This window comes from Leptosomus discolor, chromosome 6, assembly GCF_034619465.1.
Source record: "Leptosomus discolor isolate bLepDis1 chromosome 6, bLepDis1.hap2, whole genome shotgun sequence".
Lineage (NCBI taxonomy): Eukaryota > Metazoa > Chordata > Aves > Leptosomiformes > Leptosomidae > Leptosomus > Leptosomus discolor.
The window spans coordinates 17592623-17608267 of record NC_141396.1 but is presented as its reverse complement, the minus strand read 5'-3'; the positions used below and the strand labels follow the sequence as shown (position 1 = coordinate 17608267).

General features: G+C 37.8%; 1 protein-coding gene across 1 annotated transcript in view; it reads left to right on the top strand.

The window, feature by feature from the left end:
* DNTT (DNA nucleotidylexotransferase) overlaps positions 1–15089 on the top strand; it is a 94577-nt gene extending 79488 nt beyond the window's left edge. The window contains exon 11 of the mRNA XM_086466951.1: positions 15003–15089. Coding sequence (XP_086323077.1) covers positions 15003–15089 — 87 coding nt within the window. The remainder of the gene's footprint in view (positions 1–15002) is intronic.
* Positions 15090–15645: the final 556 nt, after the last annotated feature.

Here is a 15645-nt window from a genome sequence, read left to right as displayed (position 1 = left end):
GTGGTGGATGTATAGATTTGGTAAGGAAGTGCAGAGTGGCTAGACAAGGCGATGGGGAATGGAAAGGGTATATTTGATTAACAGTTGCATTGTGGAAAAGAATGTGGGTTCATTGAAGAGACTGAGCTGAAAAAAGAATGACTGGGGAGAGATATGAGTGGAAGTTTGATGGACTAAAAAATAAATTTATCAGGCTAATGCTTTAATCTGGCAATAAATGGGTAAACTTTGAACTGCCCCTAATAACTGAGTAAACCATGCTTGTCTCATTTTACTCTGGATATGGCATGAGTGGAGCCTGAAGTTACGTTAAAAATTTGAGGGGAGCGATCAAGGCTTACAATTTAGCGTAGGGAATTAGGGGAAGAGAGGGAGCTAGAACAGAGACTGATTGATCCCCCATTAGCCTGCAACCCAAGTCTGTTGTCAGCGCTGTCAGCAAGTATTTGTTAGCCCTGTGGCACAGTATATTTCCTGCCTAGTGAAAGAAGCATAAGTATGTTACAGGAACTGAAGGAAGCAGTATTTCTTTGAAGAGAAAGAAGTCTCTATGCATGTACATATGAAAAGTGAATTAAGGTTAAAATACAATCAACCACATTCTGAGATTTCTTAAATTGCAGGTCTTTGATTTTGCAGTCTCAATAATGTTCTTTTGAAGTGGTTTGTTTATAATAATCCCGAACGAATTACACTCAGGATTCTGCATTTTTCTTGTTTCCTTCATTCGTAGGAAGCTTTATAAAGAAAAACACAATAAGCCAACTTAACAGTATTTGACAAGCTAAAGCTACTGTAAATAACAGATTTAAAGCAAAAAAGTAGTATAGCTGAAATGGAAAAGGAAGTAATCCTTATTAATAATTTTAATGACTCTGTGATAGGACACAGATTGTCAAAGAACTACGGGGGTCAATATGTTTTTGTTTACAATGTGCTATTTACAAGTTAAAATTTTTGTCTGGGTTGTTCATACAGGAAGTTCCAAGTTTCTCTTCACTTTATGTGCGCCAAACTGAAAACATATTCTTGTAGTCTGGATGGTAATATATTATACTCTTTATTTACTGTGGAATGTTTTTAATTATTAAAATTGTAATGGGAGATTGGGTGCATAACTATGTAATGTTTTGCAACAAAGTAACCACACATCTGCATTTTAAACAGAAAATAGTTCCATTTTATGCACAGCATGGTCTTATTTACAAACTAAAATTCAGCAAATAAAAAAGTGTTTATTCAGTTAAGTCAATGATAATATTAATTTTTTAGTATTTTATTTTTCAAAGTGTCAGCTCTTCAACACTGGTCTTTTTCTTTCTCCATCAAAGCTACTTGGAGTAAGCAGGTTGCGTGTAGAAAGCCTGAAGATATTTTGCTACTCCATGCTATGAAACAGTTAATAGGATAACTGCCTAGAATATCCTGATATTAACCCGATTACTCTATTTTACCCAGTGAGTCTACTTTTTATTGTTCAGAAGTTTAGTACTAATAAACCTATAACTAGAGTTAGAGAGTAGTTGTAAGAAAAACATTCAAGTATGCTATTTCTGATTAAAAGCACAGGACATGTCCAGTGGTAAAATGAAATGAGAATTTATGATTCTGGCTTCTATTACCTTCAAAAATTATTCATGCCCAGAATTATTAAAATAAATTCCACTGCACTATTTTGCATCAATACCATTACACATGATTTTGCCTGAGGGTATTGAGTCAATGGGTAATGCTTGTAATACTGCTTTTTCAGTCATGGTTGGTTATAATGTCATTTCAAAGACTAGTTTTTTTCCCTCTGATTTATTTATCATCTTATTTGTAGCTGGATCAGGAACAGATTAGTTTTTATTTTAAAGCAGGCATGGTGATGTGAAGATTACTGAAGAAAATACCAGTTAAACATGAAAATTACATTTGGAGATAATAAAATGTCAGAGGCACTTCATGTTATTTGCTACTGAAAACTGTTGTGATATAATCAAAGGGAAAATGCACAGTGTCTACAGAGTGCTGTGGAATATTATTGTTGAACTTGATTAAATATTTCACATTTCTAGCACAACTAGTACTTCAGCATTTATGTTCTGTAATTATCATGAAATTATTTGTACTCTTTATAGTCTCATTCATAAATATAGCATAAATGTCTAATTACAAGCAAAGCAAAAAATCACCAACACCCAGTCTTAAAACAAAACCTCTCCAAAAAAAAACCAAACAAGAAAAGATTGGGAAAAACAAGGAAGGAAGAACACATGAAAGTTGTTAGTCATATTGTTTAGGAAAGTACTAGAAGATAGATACTCAGATATTATAACAATTCACAAAAGAAAAAAAAATGTGTGTTGACCATAATGAAAATAAATACTACTCAGAGTAAAATATTCTGACAGATAATTATTACACAGTTCCTTAGGGCTTGATTCTGTCATGTTTTTTTTATCAAGCAGTGTATTATTCTGAGTATGTTGTCTGACTGACTAGTGATGGAATAAGATGCTGTCCCTCTCAGGCTGGCTGGCAGTATGAATATCAGGACGAGGAGAAGTTTCATTTTTCCATGTTACTTTCTGACAGTGTTCATTGAATACAATGAATAAAATTATTTTAAACCTCTTACATAATGACAGGGTTGTATGCACTTTTATGTGGAAATTGCTTTACCTAGGCTTTTTTTGCCCCTCTATTCCCTCCCCTCCCTCTCCATAAACTCACTTAGCTTGGTGTGAAAGGTATTGATTACAGTGATTCTTGTTAGCACTTTGTCTACCCTAATGAGGCAGCTAATGATTTCAGACAAGTAGCCACCATTTTATGGATTAATGTTACATTGTATTCCCATACATTCATTGTAGACTGAAGGCACTCAAGCTCAGATTGCTCAGTGTACTGCAGGAATTTATGGATCTTCTGTAACACTTTCTCTTCAGTTGCTTTACAGAATTCTGGATCTGTAACTGGTGTAAAATTGCAAAGCTATTTGCTACACTGAAGCTCTGAGCAGATTTATGTTTCCCACCAAAGCTGTACAACATTCATTCTTGTAAAGTTAAGAGTAGCATAGAGAAGGAAAAGAAAATAGCAGGCTTCCTGATCAGTGTTTGCTAAGTATGCTTTCATCTTGGTCATTACAAGTCAATAAAGAGGGAGCGGAGCTGGTTGCAATGCTGAAGGTAGGCTGCAGAGCAGAACATGACAGACCTGAATCATAAGTCAAAATCCTGGTGCAGGGGCTGCACTGGTTTATCTATGGCCATAAATACCTGGATTGAGGAGGTGCACATGCATCTGTTCAAAGAAAATAGAATCATAGTCCCTGTGCGTAAACACTGATAACATCAAATTCTGCTACTGAAGTCAATAATGACGGCAGCACTGGGCTCCTGTCAGTTGTTTTAGTAAAAATCTCTACATAATACATATGTATTGCTTTTTTGGCATAGAGCATATAAAATAAAATCACAGCCCACTGTCTTGGTTAGGGTAATGCTCAGTAACTTGAATTCCACATGGTAAGGGTAGAAATTAGCATGGAGAAATTAGATATTCAGGGAAGATTAAAAAAAATATCCTTGGGAGAGGCTAGCTTTCACTTACATCTTTTTTATTATTATAAACTGTACTAATCAAATAATGATGCTTGTCTTTAGGTTAGTAAATTCAAACATAAACACAAGCACATGGCAATAACCTCAGCAAAAGCCTTCTTTTCTTTCAAATCCGTTCCTTTCTACTGCTATGGAGAGTTATCATGAATTTTCTCATAGGTTTCTTCAGACCTTGTGACTTATAACTTTCAGAGCTACTAACTGACCCAGTTAATGCACAAGCTCTGTCTGCAAATTATTCCAGAAAGTGATTGCTTTTGATAATAGAGAATATGGGAATATCTTTTTGAGTGTAAACAAGTTTTAAACAGGACATGATTGAAACACTTTAAGTTTACAACATCCTTCCTCACCCTCCCTTGCAGCTGCTATTTTTGTTGAGTCATTTTGCAGGCACTAGCTGCACCTTCCCCTTGGAAACCATTAAGACAAAGCAAAAACAAGTTAATATTTTTAATTCAATCTGCTGCAGGGCTTTATTAAGACCCAAAGAAGTTTATCTAGACAACGGCTTTCCCCCCACCTTCTCTTTCTGTTACTTTCTATTCTAGGCACCTTTTCATTTTGCTTTTTGGCTGGTTGGTGGTTGGAGTAAATTTGTGTGGTTCTGTAAATTTTGGTTGGAGTAAAATGTTCTGACTCATTTTATCAGAGATTTTAGTCTGAGTTTACATCTACCCAAAGGAAAAAAAAAATCAGAAATGTCTGAACTAAAATTCCACTGAAAATTTCTTTTCACTACTTTTTTCAGTTTTACCTCCCTGACTTGTTATATGTGTTGCACTCATTGTCCGTGTGAAAGTGCTGAACTGCAGAAGCTCATCAGCACCTTCAGTGTTGTAAGAAGGGTTAGCATAGGAGGCACTATTAGGAGGTTATGTCAAGTCAATCACTCAGTAACGCTTTCCTCCATCCTATTCTTTTGTCTTTTGCTAGTCTGTTACTGACATCCTCCCTTTTGTCCTTCTCTCCTCCTTCATTTTTTACTTATTTTTAGAAAATGTTACTAGCATAATTACGGTTCCAGGATAAACCTAATTGAAGTTGATGGGGATAAAGAATATAATAAACTTTAAGCATTTATTTTGGGGCTTGCAATAACCTAATTGTCAATAAATAGAATATCCATCTAGTTGTGCCAGGGAGTGAATTTGGATAATTTTTCATCAATTACTCTGTATAATCTGATTACCTGTCTTCCGAGTGACCTTTCTGAGAGAAAATGTAAGTGCACAGCTGAAACAGAACTTATGTTCTCTCTGTCTGTCCTGTCTTCTCCCAGGCTTTCCTGGTGCAGTTTCTTTGACAGTGGTCCTTGTGCTTGTCACATCTGAGAATTCCTAGACATCTGCAGTCAATGCATTCAGTGGTTGGCCTTGGAACTCGACTTTTTGTTTGAAAAATATGCTTTCCTTGCCAGAGGCTGACTTTTCTGTGACCTCAGTGTTTTCAAGTTTTCTTTTTGTTGTGAGCTAATGGAGATATTCAGGCTAGTGAGGCAGAGCAGGCTTCCCAGGTGAAAAACAGCAGTGAACTTGCATGGTTTTGTAAGGCTTGTTTACTAAGGTTCACCAGAAACCCATGCAGCTCACTGTAGTCAAATGAAAGAGCCCGTGGCATTGGACTGTCTTTAATTTTGCAGTGAGAACTTACTTTTCTCCTCTTATTGAATTTGTGTACTGTCAGTCACAGGAACATTTAACTCTCAAAAATAGGAAGCAACTGGAATTATATTGATACAAACCATTAGGTGTGTGCCTAAGTACTTTTAACTTCCAGTTGACAAAGTCCACGCAGCAGAATTGAATTATTGAATCATATGAATTTCTTCATATAAAATTGAGTCAGAAAGATGCATGCTTTTCTAATGTAATAATACTTTTTTGCAAAATTTTAACACCTAAGATAACTTTTTTTTTTTTTTTTTCCCCTGGCCTGCTCTTTTTTTTTTTCTGGCCTGTTCCTTCTTTTTTTTCTTACCTTTCAGGCAGATCTCATTTCTGCTTTTAAAGAACTTTGTTGTGCAGGCCCCAAAACTCTTTTGCTTGCAATTCTGATCACACAATAAATGAAAATGTGACTAGTTCAAGCTTTGAAATGACTATTTATTTCTTTTCTCCTCGGTCTTTTGAGGGTTAGAAGCAGCTGCTTGAGTCTATTGTCACGTATTACATTTAATAATCATATATCAAGGAACAATTTTATGTACTACTGCTACCTTTGTAGAAAAACTTCACCAATTGTTGTTTTAGTATTTATAGAAGTTCTCCCATAAAAGTGACAGTTGTTTGGACCTATTCCAACTTGTTTGTTTTATTTTGAATTATTGTTATATCTAACATTTTCACAGATGATAAATATTTCAATGCTATACCCATTTATTGTCAGAATCTTGCTCTGAACTCAATCAAATATGAACATTGAGTACAGAAGATAGCTGCAGTCAATCTAAGAATTGTGGGAAATGTTACAACAAAGACTTCAATGTATTGTTTTGTGGACACATGATTGTGCAGACACTTTTGATGCAACAATCAGACTCCCTCAGCTGAATATCTTCAGCATGATAAGAGGAGTTTAGATCAATACAATCTGAAAATTATAAAATAATTAAATATATACTTATATTGTAAGATATACATTATAAAAGGCTGTCTTATTAAACATTGCATCTTCCTAAAAGTGTCTGCAGTACTAGTGTGACCTGTGCTCAGTGGTGGTGCATCAAAACTTGTTGGAGCAAAAATGTCCCAGTGGCAGAGAACAGCTAGGGTAATACCGAGGTCAGGTACACATACATGAACATTCCCATGGTTAATCATGTGGAAAGTATTGCTACTTGATGGATTACTTATGTTTCTGCCTTCACAATTCTTTCTGTAAGCCCATCTTATTCATTAATTTAACAGCTATTTATATTTTTTCACAGGGTATAAATGTTATTTGAGCAAATGGAATCAGAGAAAAAGGGAGTGTGAGCAGTTTAATAGCTTTGCACCTTTAAAGTAATAAGCCATCATAGTATATTCTGTAAGTTGTAGGTCTTTTGTGTTATGGTGCACTGCTTCACTGAATGCAGTGGCCTTTCACATCTAGAGAAGCACTTTCACGTCTTGGAAGCTATTGCAACTGGTGTAAGCAGCATCAGCTCTGCATTAGCCCCAGGTATCTTTAATTACAAATCTTTAATTGACTTGGCATAAGTGATGACATGTGAAGATGTCACTAAAGTGACAAATACATATGTAAGATAAATTTAAGGTGCATTATGGTATCTTTTACTATGGTTGATTTAAGCAAGTCCTGTTGTTACCTTCTTTCATCTACAATTGACTTTACCCACAAAACTTATTTTTAGAACGGACTCTGTCCAAGCACAATGAACTGTTAAGTTCCAAGTTTGCAAATGACAATCTGTCCTCTTCTTTTCTGTTGTTCATCTGTCATTGTCATGCTTACTGCCACTGTAATAATTCCAGGCAAGTAAACTGATGGGGATTTAGACTGCTTGGTATTTATCATTAGTATTCTGGAAATACTACACAGTTAGATATGACCATATTTCCACTATATTTCCATTTTAATAATTTAAAAAAGGAAAGCAAATCTTATGGTAATGAAACTGATGTGAATAGATGTCGCATGTGAAACACCATATAAAAATTAGTGAGAGAAGACCAAGATTCCATGAGAAAATCCCCTATGTAAGAGTTTGCCATTTTAAAGCATGCAACATCACCAGGATACAAAGAAAAGGTTAGAATAAATGTATATGTTAATGAGATTCCCGGATACTTGTCTAGAAGCAAAGTTGTATCAAGCAGTTTTGTAATTTGTTAACAAGATACTTTTGGCAATATTCTGTTGCCCACTCCACATTGCTGACCCCTGCCCAATTTATTTGATGAAACAGTATGTCAGAAGGAGTCCAGGAAGACCTTAATGATTATGGCCCTTCAGAGTCTTTTGCAAAAGGAGGGACGGTGCCTCCTACACAATGTCATAGTTTTCTGAAGGGTAATGAAATCTGCTGGAGTATGACTGCATTCTTTCTGAATTACAGGTGTAGAGCTAGTAAAAGTCAGCACTATGAAAAGAGTAGGACAAATGGGATATGGAAAGAAATTCTCTGGTCTTTGAAAGGGCACAATTTTGCTATTCTTATTCAAGAATAAATGCTCAAAAAATGCCTAAATTAGAGTTGGGCCAGTAATCATCTACAAAACTTCATAGTTAATTCCAATTTTTCAGCTAATATTGAGAGCAGCACTGCGGAGAAGGACTTAGGGGTTATTGGTGGATGAAAAACTGAATATGACCCAGCAATGTGTGCTTGCAGCCCAGAAAGCCAATCATATCCCAGGCTGCATCAAAAGAAGTGTGGCCAGCAGGTTGAGTGAGGTGATTCTCTCCCTCTAATCCTCTCTCATGAGACCCCACCTGCAGTGATGCACTCAGCTCTGGGGCCTCCAGCATAAGAAGGACATGGACCTGTTGAAGCAGGTCCAGAGGAGGGCCACAAAGATGGTCAGGGAGCTGGAACACCTCCCCTGTGAGGACAGGCTGAGAGAGTTGGGGTTGTTCAGCCTGGAGAAGAGAAGGCTCCAGGGAGACCTTATAGTGGCCTTCCAGTACTTAAAGGGGGCCTACAGGAAAGATGGGAAGGGACTCTTGATCAGGGAGTGTGGTGATAGGACAAGGGGTAACGGTTTCAAACTGAAAGAGGGCAGATTTGGGTTAGATATTAGGAAGAAATTCTTCACTGTGAGCGTGGTGAGACACAGGAAGAGGTTGCTCAGGGAAGTTGTGGCTGCCCCCTCCCTGGAAGCATTTGAGGCCAGGTTGGGTGGGGCTTTGAGCAACCTGGTCTGGTGGAAGGTGTCCCTGCCCATGGTTGGGACTGGATGACCTTTAAGGTCCCTTCCAACCCAAACCATTCTACGATTAATACCAAGCATGATTTAAAGAAAGAAATTAATCAAATTTCCTCCACTTGTCTCACCTTCAGATCAGTGTGTTGCACATGTACATATGTTGTACATTTGCTTTCCAGCAGATTCTGCTGGTTCAGAACCTTTAAATCCTATTTCATCTATGATACTCTCTATGTGGTCCTACTGGCTTTTATTTTTAGGTACTTGTATTCAAACTAACTTCCTAAGTTCATCTTGAGATGGGGGAAATAGTAATGAAATGCCACAAAGACAGGCTCAGAGTTAATTATTGTATTACTCAATTATAATAGATTAATCAATTTGGTATTTTGCAACACAGTATCATTACGAAGCTATTTGGTAATAAACAGTAGGATATCAGTCTACTTCAAGTCTGATTAAATGTGTGCCTTTCAAGAAGGCTGAGTTAATATTGATGGAGAGCACAAGTAGACCAGGTTTCAGGAAATTTGTGTACACAAAGCTGGCAGAGCAGTTCTGGGCAGAGCAACAGCTTCTATGTCTCCTGAGTAAGCAGCCTCAGCAAAGTATTGTTATGTTCAATGTAGTGTCAGGAGGTTGCTATCACTGCAGTATATTTCCTTCCTGGCCAAACAGTGGAAAGGAAGATGGATGGCCACAGTAGAGGCAAGTGTGAGCTGGGTGTCTAAGTAATATAGTTTCATTTCAACAGCCTAAAGAATTTACCGAGAATGAAAGTATAGGTTGCTTAATACATGAACAGTGCATATGCAGGGCCTAAATTTTCATATAATAGCAAGATCCTTTGTGTTACGCAAATCAAGAATTCATGCACAGTAATTTCTAATAATCTCTGATTTCTTGGGATCTTTTCTTCTGTGTGTTTCCTGGACAAATTGGTAACCATATTTTAAGGTTTCCTATCTTCTTGTGTAGGGTCAACCTACTTACGCTGAACTACCCAAGAAGTAGGTTAAAGATACACATGAAGGTACTCCAAACATGGAAGAGAAAAAGGGGTCTGAGGTAATTTCCAGTGCATTCAACTTTTTTCTGATTATTTAAACTATGTATACAAAACAAGTAAAATCAGTACTTGCCCTCCAAAAGAAACATGCTGTTGGCCAATGCTGATTTATATAACTAAAACATGAATCCTATCTTTTTTGAGTAATGGTTTGTTTTGCTGGCTTCATTGTATTAAAATGTGAGATGAAACCAGGTGACAATAGTAGTATAACCTCTGTTTGAACTTTGACAGTGCTAGCATAGAATATCATCCAGCAGTGCTAGCTCTGTGCCTCCATTTTCTGCATCTCTTTCATCAAAAGTATTAATGATCATTAATGCCAAAATGAAAAATAAGAGGTAGCAGTTCACGCAATAAAATATTTGGATGTCAGCTGTTCTACATTAGGTGTGGTTAACGGTCATGTTTGCAACCACAAACATAATATTTACATCCATTAAAATAACAGAATTCATTACATAGGATAAGAGCAATGTGATGCCAGCTGCTCCAGAGCATTGTTTTTGTAACTTTGATTGATTTTGGTTGGGCATGTCTTGGACCTGCTGGATAGTAGTAAGAAGCTGAAAAAAAAAATCACAACTAGGAAAGCAGTTCATTAATTCTCTTGAGCAAAAAGAAAAGAAAAAAGGAAGAACAATAGTTGAATTTGTATCACTGTCTAAGTTCTCTATAGATTGACAAAGAAGGAAAATTGTAGGTTATGATTAACATTAATAACACATTGGTAAAGCAGTTGGCAGGTATCAGCTAGAGATTCATTTAGAAACATGGCTTGTAGCTACCGAGAATGGTATTCAGCATCAGATACTTTGTATTAGAAATTTTCCCTGTCAAGCAAATGAAATGAGTTTTGCTTGCAGAAAAACATAAAGTGATAGAACAAAAGAAATGAGATGTAATTTGGGGTTCCAGAGACATTAAGAGCTTCTATTAAAGAGTATCTATAACATCTGTCTACATGCATAAGATCTTTTTTCTTGTTTTACTTTTTTTGCAGTAATGTACATGTATGAATTGCCCTCTCTTGTTCTTAGTAAAAAGAAACAAACAAACAAAAAAATCCCTAAAATCCTGTCCTCCCGGGACATACTTGAGGAACAAAATAACCCCAGTATTGTACCCAATGGGCAGTTATCAATGTCTTCTTGCCTTTTCTCTTATTCTGTTCAGTATCTTCTTTTCTGCGTTTTTTCTACTCTTGTCTATAGGAAAAAGGATCAGTTTTCCCCTGGTCAGTATTTCCTGTAGGTTCCTTTTATTCCAGAATCTGAGACTTGAACTTCCTAGGAAAAAGGATCACTATTTATCTGTGCTTTAATCTTTGCTATTGCAGACACAACTTTGAACTGTCAGTTCATTAGGGTTTTGTGATTGTTTTCAGCTTTTCATGCTCCAGCAGGGCTCTGTAGTTGTCTGGGGCACTGTCTCAAAGTCTAAATATTCATATGCTGAGAACTTCATGGTGGACAATAAAATACCTTAGAAAACTGGATGCTGCTTTTTCACTACAGGTGTCAAAGCAAAAAGGCATACTATGTTTGTCCTGATTTGATTTTAAAAAACAAGTCCCTGAAGGGCCAATTTATTTCCCAATGGGCCAAATTATTTCCTTAAATTTCTGCCATGGTGTGATTGAATATGAAAATTACGTTACATTAAGTGGAATTCATTACGGGAAGGTGAAAACAACTTCATATACCTTGTTAAGTTGTTTTACTGTGCACTCTAGTAACAAATCTCTGATCCATATGGAATGTGTCACTGCCCAAAATCAACGCCTTTACAGTACAGCTTAATACAACGTCTACTGACCTCAGTGTGAAAGACTTTATTTCATGGTGTTTGGCTTGGGTAAAGTGCAATTGATACACAATAGTTCTGCAAATGCAAATCTGGGGAATATAAACATCAAAGAATTAATATGATAAGCAAATAGATTCTGAGTGTGGCAAGGCTATTTGTGAAGACTGCACTGTACATATTGATACAGGACATTTCAGAAACTGATACTTTCTGATTTTGTAATATATTTTTATTAACATCACAGAGCACATTACTTCATGTTGCCATAACTACCCTTGACTCTATTTATTTATTAAGATTGTTTATGTCTAATTAAAGATGAACTGTCTCCAAATAAAACAGTGAAAATGTTTCTTATTACTTCACTATATAGCAATAATTTGCTAAGAAAGATAAATGACTTCGTAACTTTGAGTGGTTTCATGAGGATATCAGCCAGAACTGCTCTTAAATACCTACTTTGCTGGTTGAGAACTCTGGAAGAGCAAAGTCAGAACCTTGTATTCTGTCCTTTCTGTCCTCCCAAGCTCAAGGGAGCACTGATGGCCTCTGGTTCTTTACACTCAGGAGCATCTAACCACTACCATCCAATTTAGTCTTCATAACCTTTCTAGCACAGTTAAACTGGCTTTCATTCTACTTTGTGTCATTGAAAAATAGCTGTTAGGAAAGCTGTCAACTTGACTACTCTGGTTGTTGTAGCTAAACAGTGTCAATGAAAGATGGGCCTTTTCTGTAGAGTTGGACTTAGAACTTAAAATTTCAAATACCCCTACAATGAAATGGAAACAAGTTTCTGATTTGATTGAATCTCTGATAAAGAGTCCAGCTGACAATGTTACATTTCACTTTAGGGGTTCAATTCGTTGTGCTTTGGCAAAACTGTGGCTCCTGACAGGACTGAGATACAGATCAGGGACTGGAAAGAATGGGACTGATGGAGAATAACAATAAGTCAGTGGGTACCAACTGATGAGGTGAATTTTACTGATGATGCACAAGCATATTTCAGGTGCAGCATGAGGCTGCCCTGGGCTCAGAGGTTTTCGTTATTCTTTCTGGCTCGTTCTTTCTGCTTTCCTTCCACTGCTTAGACAGTGTTACATAGCCTTCACATGCTCTGGTGCCACACTGCTTGGCCGAGATGCATCCCCAAATCTTTCCTACCAGTGTTGATCATCATCTCTGCTGACTGATAAATAACAGGGAGGTTGAAAGGAGAAACAGTGAAGTGTCAGTAACCAGAAGCAGGATCTACCTGTTCCAGTAATCTGCCTACCTGCTCCTTTCTATATCCTTTGAGTTATGTGATCTCCAAGTAAGAGGCAAGGAAGCACCATCCAGGTCAGGGAATGAAGGAGAGCAAGAAGGAGAGAACACAGAGGAAATAGAAGGAAAAGTTGTGAATCTGGTGCCAGAAGTTGTTCCACCACACCATGGGCCTGCTCTGATCTAGTTATGGACTCCTTTCCCTGACCCATTCCCATGGGTATGCTGGACAGCATAGCCCTCCTGGAGGCAGTGCTTGGCAGCTGAGAAAGCAGAGGTGCTGGCACAAATGTTCCTAAACTTTACAGTAGTCAGAGATTTTCCTGACTCAGTGGAATTCATCAGTGGGTAGTTCTCTAGGCAGCGTCTCATCTTTCACAGCAGAAAGTAAATCTAGATTATGAAACCTTAACCCTGAAGTTTTCATGACACTGGAGTTTGAGACTGTTCAGAGCTGAGCACTGATTGAGACTTAACTTCAAATGATTCAGGAATTGCTGAAATATTCAGTATTCTTTTTCAGTAGAAATTAGTTTTTTCTTGCTTTCAAACTTCTCTAAAATGTGAGGTTTCGCTGTTTTAATATTCATCTACCTTAGCAGCTTTTTCATTAATATTGTACTTCAGTGATGAAAGGAATGCATAAGGCTATGTACTTTACTGTATCACTCACCTTAGGGGAGGTAGGCTTGTGGGTGGTTCCTGTGCAAGAATATTATCCTAATTATCAGAAATGCAGATATGAAAAAAAAACCCTGAAATTTACTGTAAAGCATTCATTAGGAGGTGTGTGTAAAAAAAAAAAAAAAAAAAAAAAAAAAAAATTGCAATTGCTGTTCCCTCATTTTCAGCTTGCTTTTCCAGATGGACTATTTTGTCTTTTCAGACAAGCCTTCTTTAGGAATAGTATTAGGAATTTGATAAGCATTGGTACTTTCAATGCTTGGCTATACGTAATTACCATAACCATTGAATCAGCTTGAATGCATTTCTAGAGAACATTACTATATTAATTTAAAAAGCATTGATGATCTTATGAAGTCAAGCTATTGACCCTCACAGAAGAGAAATGTAGGTTTTATTTGAGTTCTTGTGTTAATATTTGTGCACAGAGTCTTGAAAAAGTAAATTGAAACGAAGAGTTGTAAAGTAGTCATTAGAACTGAAAGCATCAAGCAGCATTAGAATTATTTTTTAACTTGCTTTCACATTTCAAGGTCAGCACACTGATGAAGACAGTGTATTCTTATGGTGGGTTGGTGTCTGATAGGGTTTTGGTAGCAGGGGAGGGAGCTTACAGAGATGTCTCCTATAAGGGGCATCTAGAAACTACCCCAGCTCAAATTCAGACTGACCTCTGGCCAAGGCCAGGCAAATCAGTGCCTCTGCGAATAACCCTATTTAAAAGTGGAAAAATCTGTTGGATTAGTTCTTTGTTGGTGAATCTCTGTGAGCAGAGGAGAGGAGGGGGATGTGAGAGAGACAACCATGCAGACACCCAGGTCAGTGAGGAAGGAGAGGAGGAGGTGTGCTGGAGCAGAGATTCTCCTGCAGCCTATGGTGAGATGGTGGGCTGAGCCCCTGCAAAGCATGGAGATCAGCGGTGGCCAGATGTTGGCCTGCAGCCTTTGGAGGACCCCAGGCCAGAGCAGGTAACTGTGCCTGGAGAAGGCCACGACTCTGAGGAAGCCCATGCTCGAGCATCCCAGGTCCAGCCCATGTTGGAGCAGCTGGGAGGATGGCAGCCCACAGGAGGGACGTGTGCTGGGGCGGTTTGTGGAGAGCTGCAGCCCCATGGGAAGGACTCATGTTGGAGAAGTTCATGAAGGCCAGTCTGCCATGAGAGGGACCCCACAGTGGGGCAGGGGAGGACTGTGAGGGTCCCTCTCCTTGAGGAGGAAGGAGCAGCAGAGACATCTTGCGATGGACTGACTGTAACCTCCATTCCCTGTCCCTTGTGCTGCTGGGGGAGGAGGCAGCAGAACTGAGCCCAGGAAGAAGGGAGGGGTGGGGGGAACATGTTCTTAGGACCTCGTTGTATTTCTCATTATCCTTGGGGGTGTCAGTTGTTTACATTAAATTGATGCTGTTTTCCCCAAGTCAAGTCTGTCTTTTGCATGTGACCATAACTGTCCTTTGTCTCAAACCACGAGCCGTTTTGTTGTATTTTCTCCCCCCCAGGAGACGGGCTAGGGGTGAGCGAGTGGCTGTGTGGTGCTGTTGTTGCCGGCTGTGCGGGCTCAAACCACAACAATTCTGTAGAAGACACAATGGCAGAACTATCAAAAATTAACTCCTTTTAAACAGCAAAACCCATCTGAAATTTCCTAACACCCTTACTGACTTTCTTTTTTAAAATTTTTTTCACAGAGGATCTTTCTCAAAGCTGGAAGTGAGGAAGAAATCTTTGCACATCTTGGCTTGGATTATGTCGAACCATGGGAAAGGAATGCTTAAAATTATTTGCCAGTGTACATTCGTCAGTTGACAGCAATGGTCTTCCTGCCTATCTTGCAGTCTGATTTAGATATATATATATATATAAAAAAAAAAAAATGCACCTCTATGACAACTAAAAATGTTTAAATATATATTAGTTAGAAGCAGTTACACACTTTGATGTTCCTAGAAAATAAGAGTTTAAGATCTTCAGAATCCTTTCCAATCTTTTTTGTTTTAGTTTTTGAAGTTTCTACATGGGACTGACAAGATACAATTTGTTTTGGGGTGAAAACCTGAAACTGGCGAGATTTTTGCTCGTGACAGGAATTTAACACTCCTGTGAACAATAGTTGCTTGTTAAAATACTGTCAGCTATGACAATATTGAAAAAATACAAAATATTTGAGCTAAGTCTGAAAATTACTGAAATGCATGCTTATCTTTAACTGAATTTCTTAAGTATTTTTCTGAATCCCCAATTGCTACTGTATATAAGCCTTAATAACCGAGGTAGTAATTAGTCTGGCAGTCTTAGCAAGTTGAGGCTTCAGTCATAATATTCTTCCAGGTA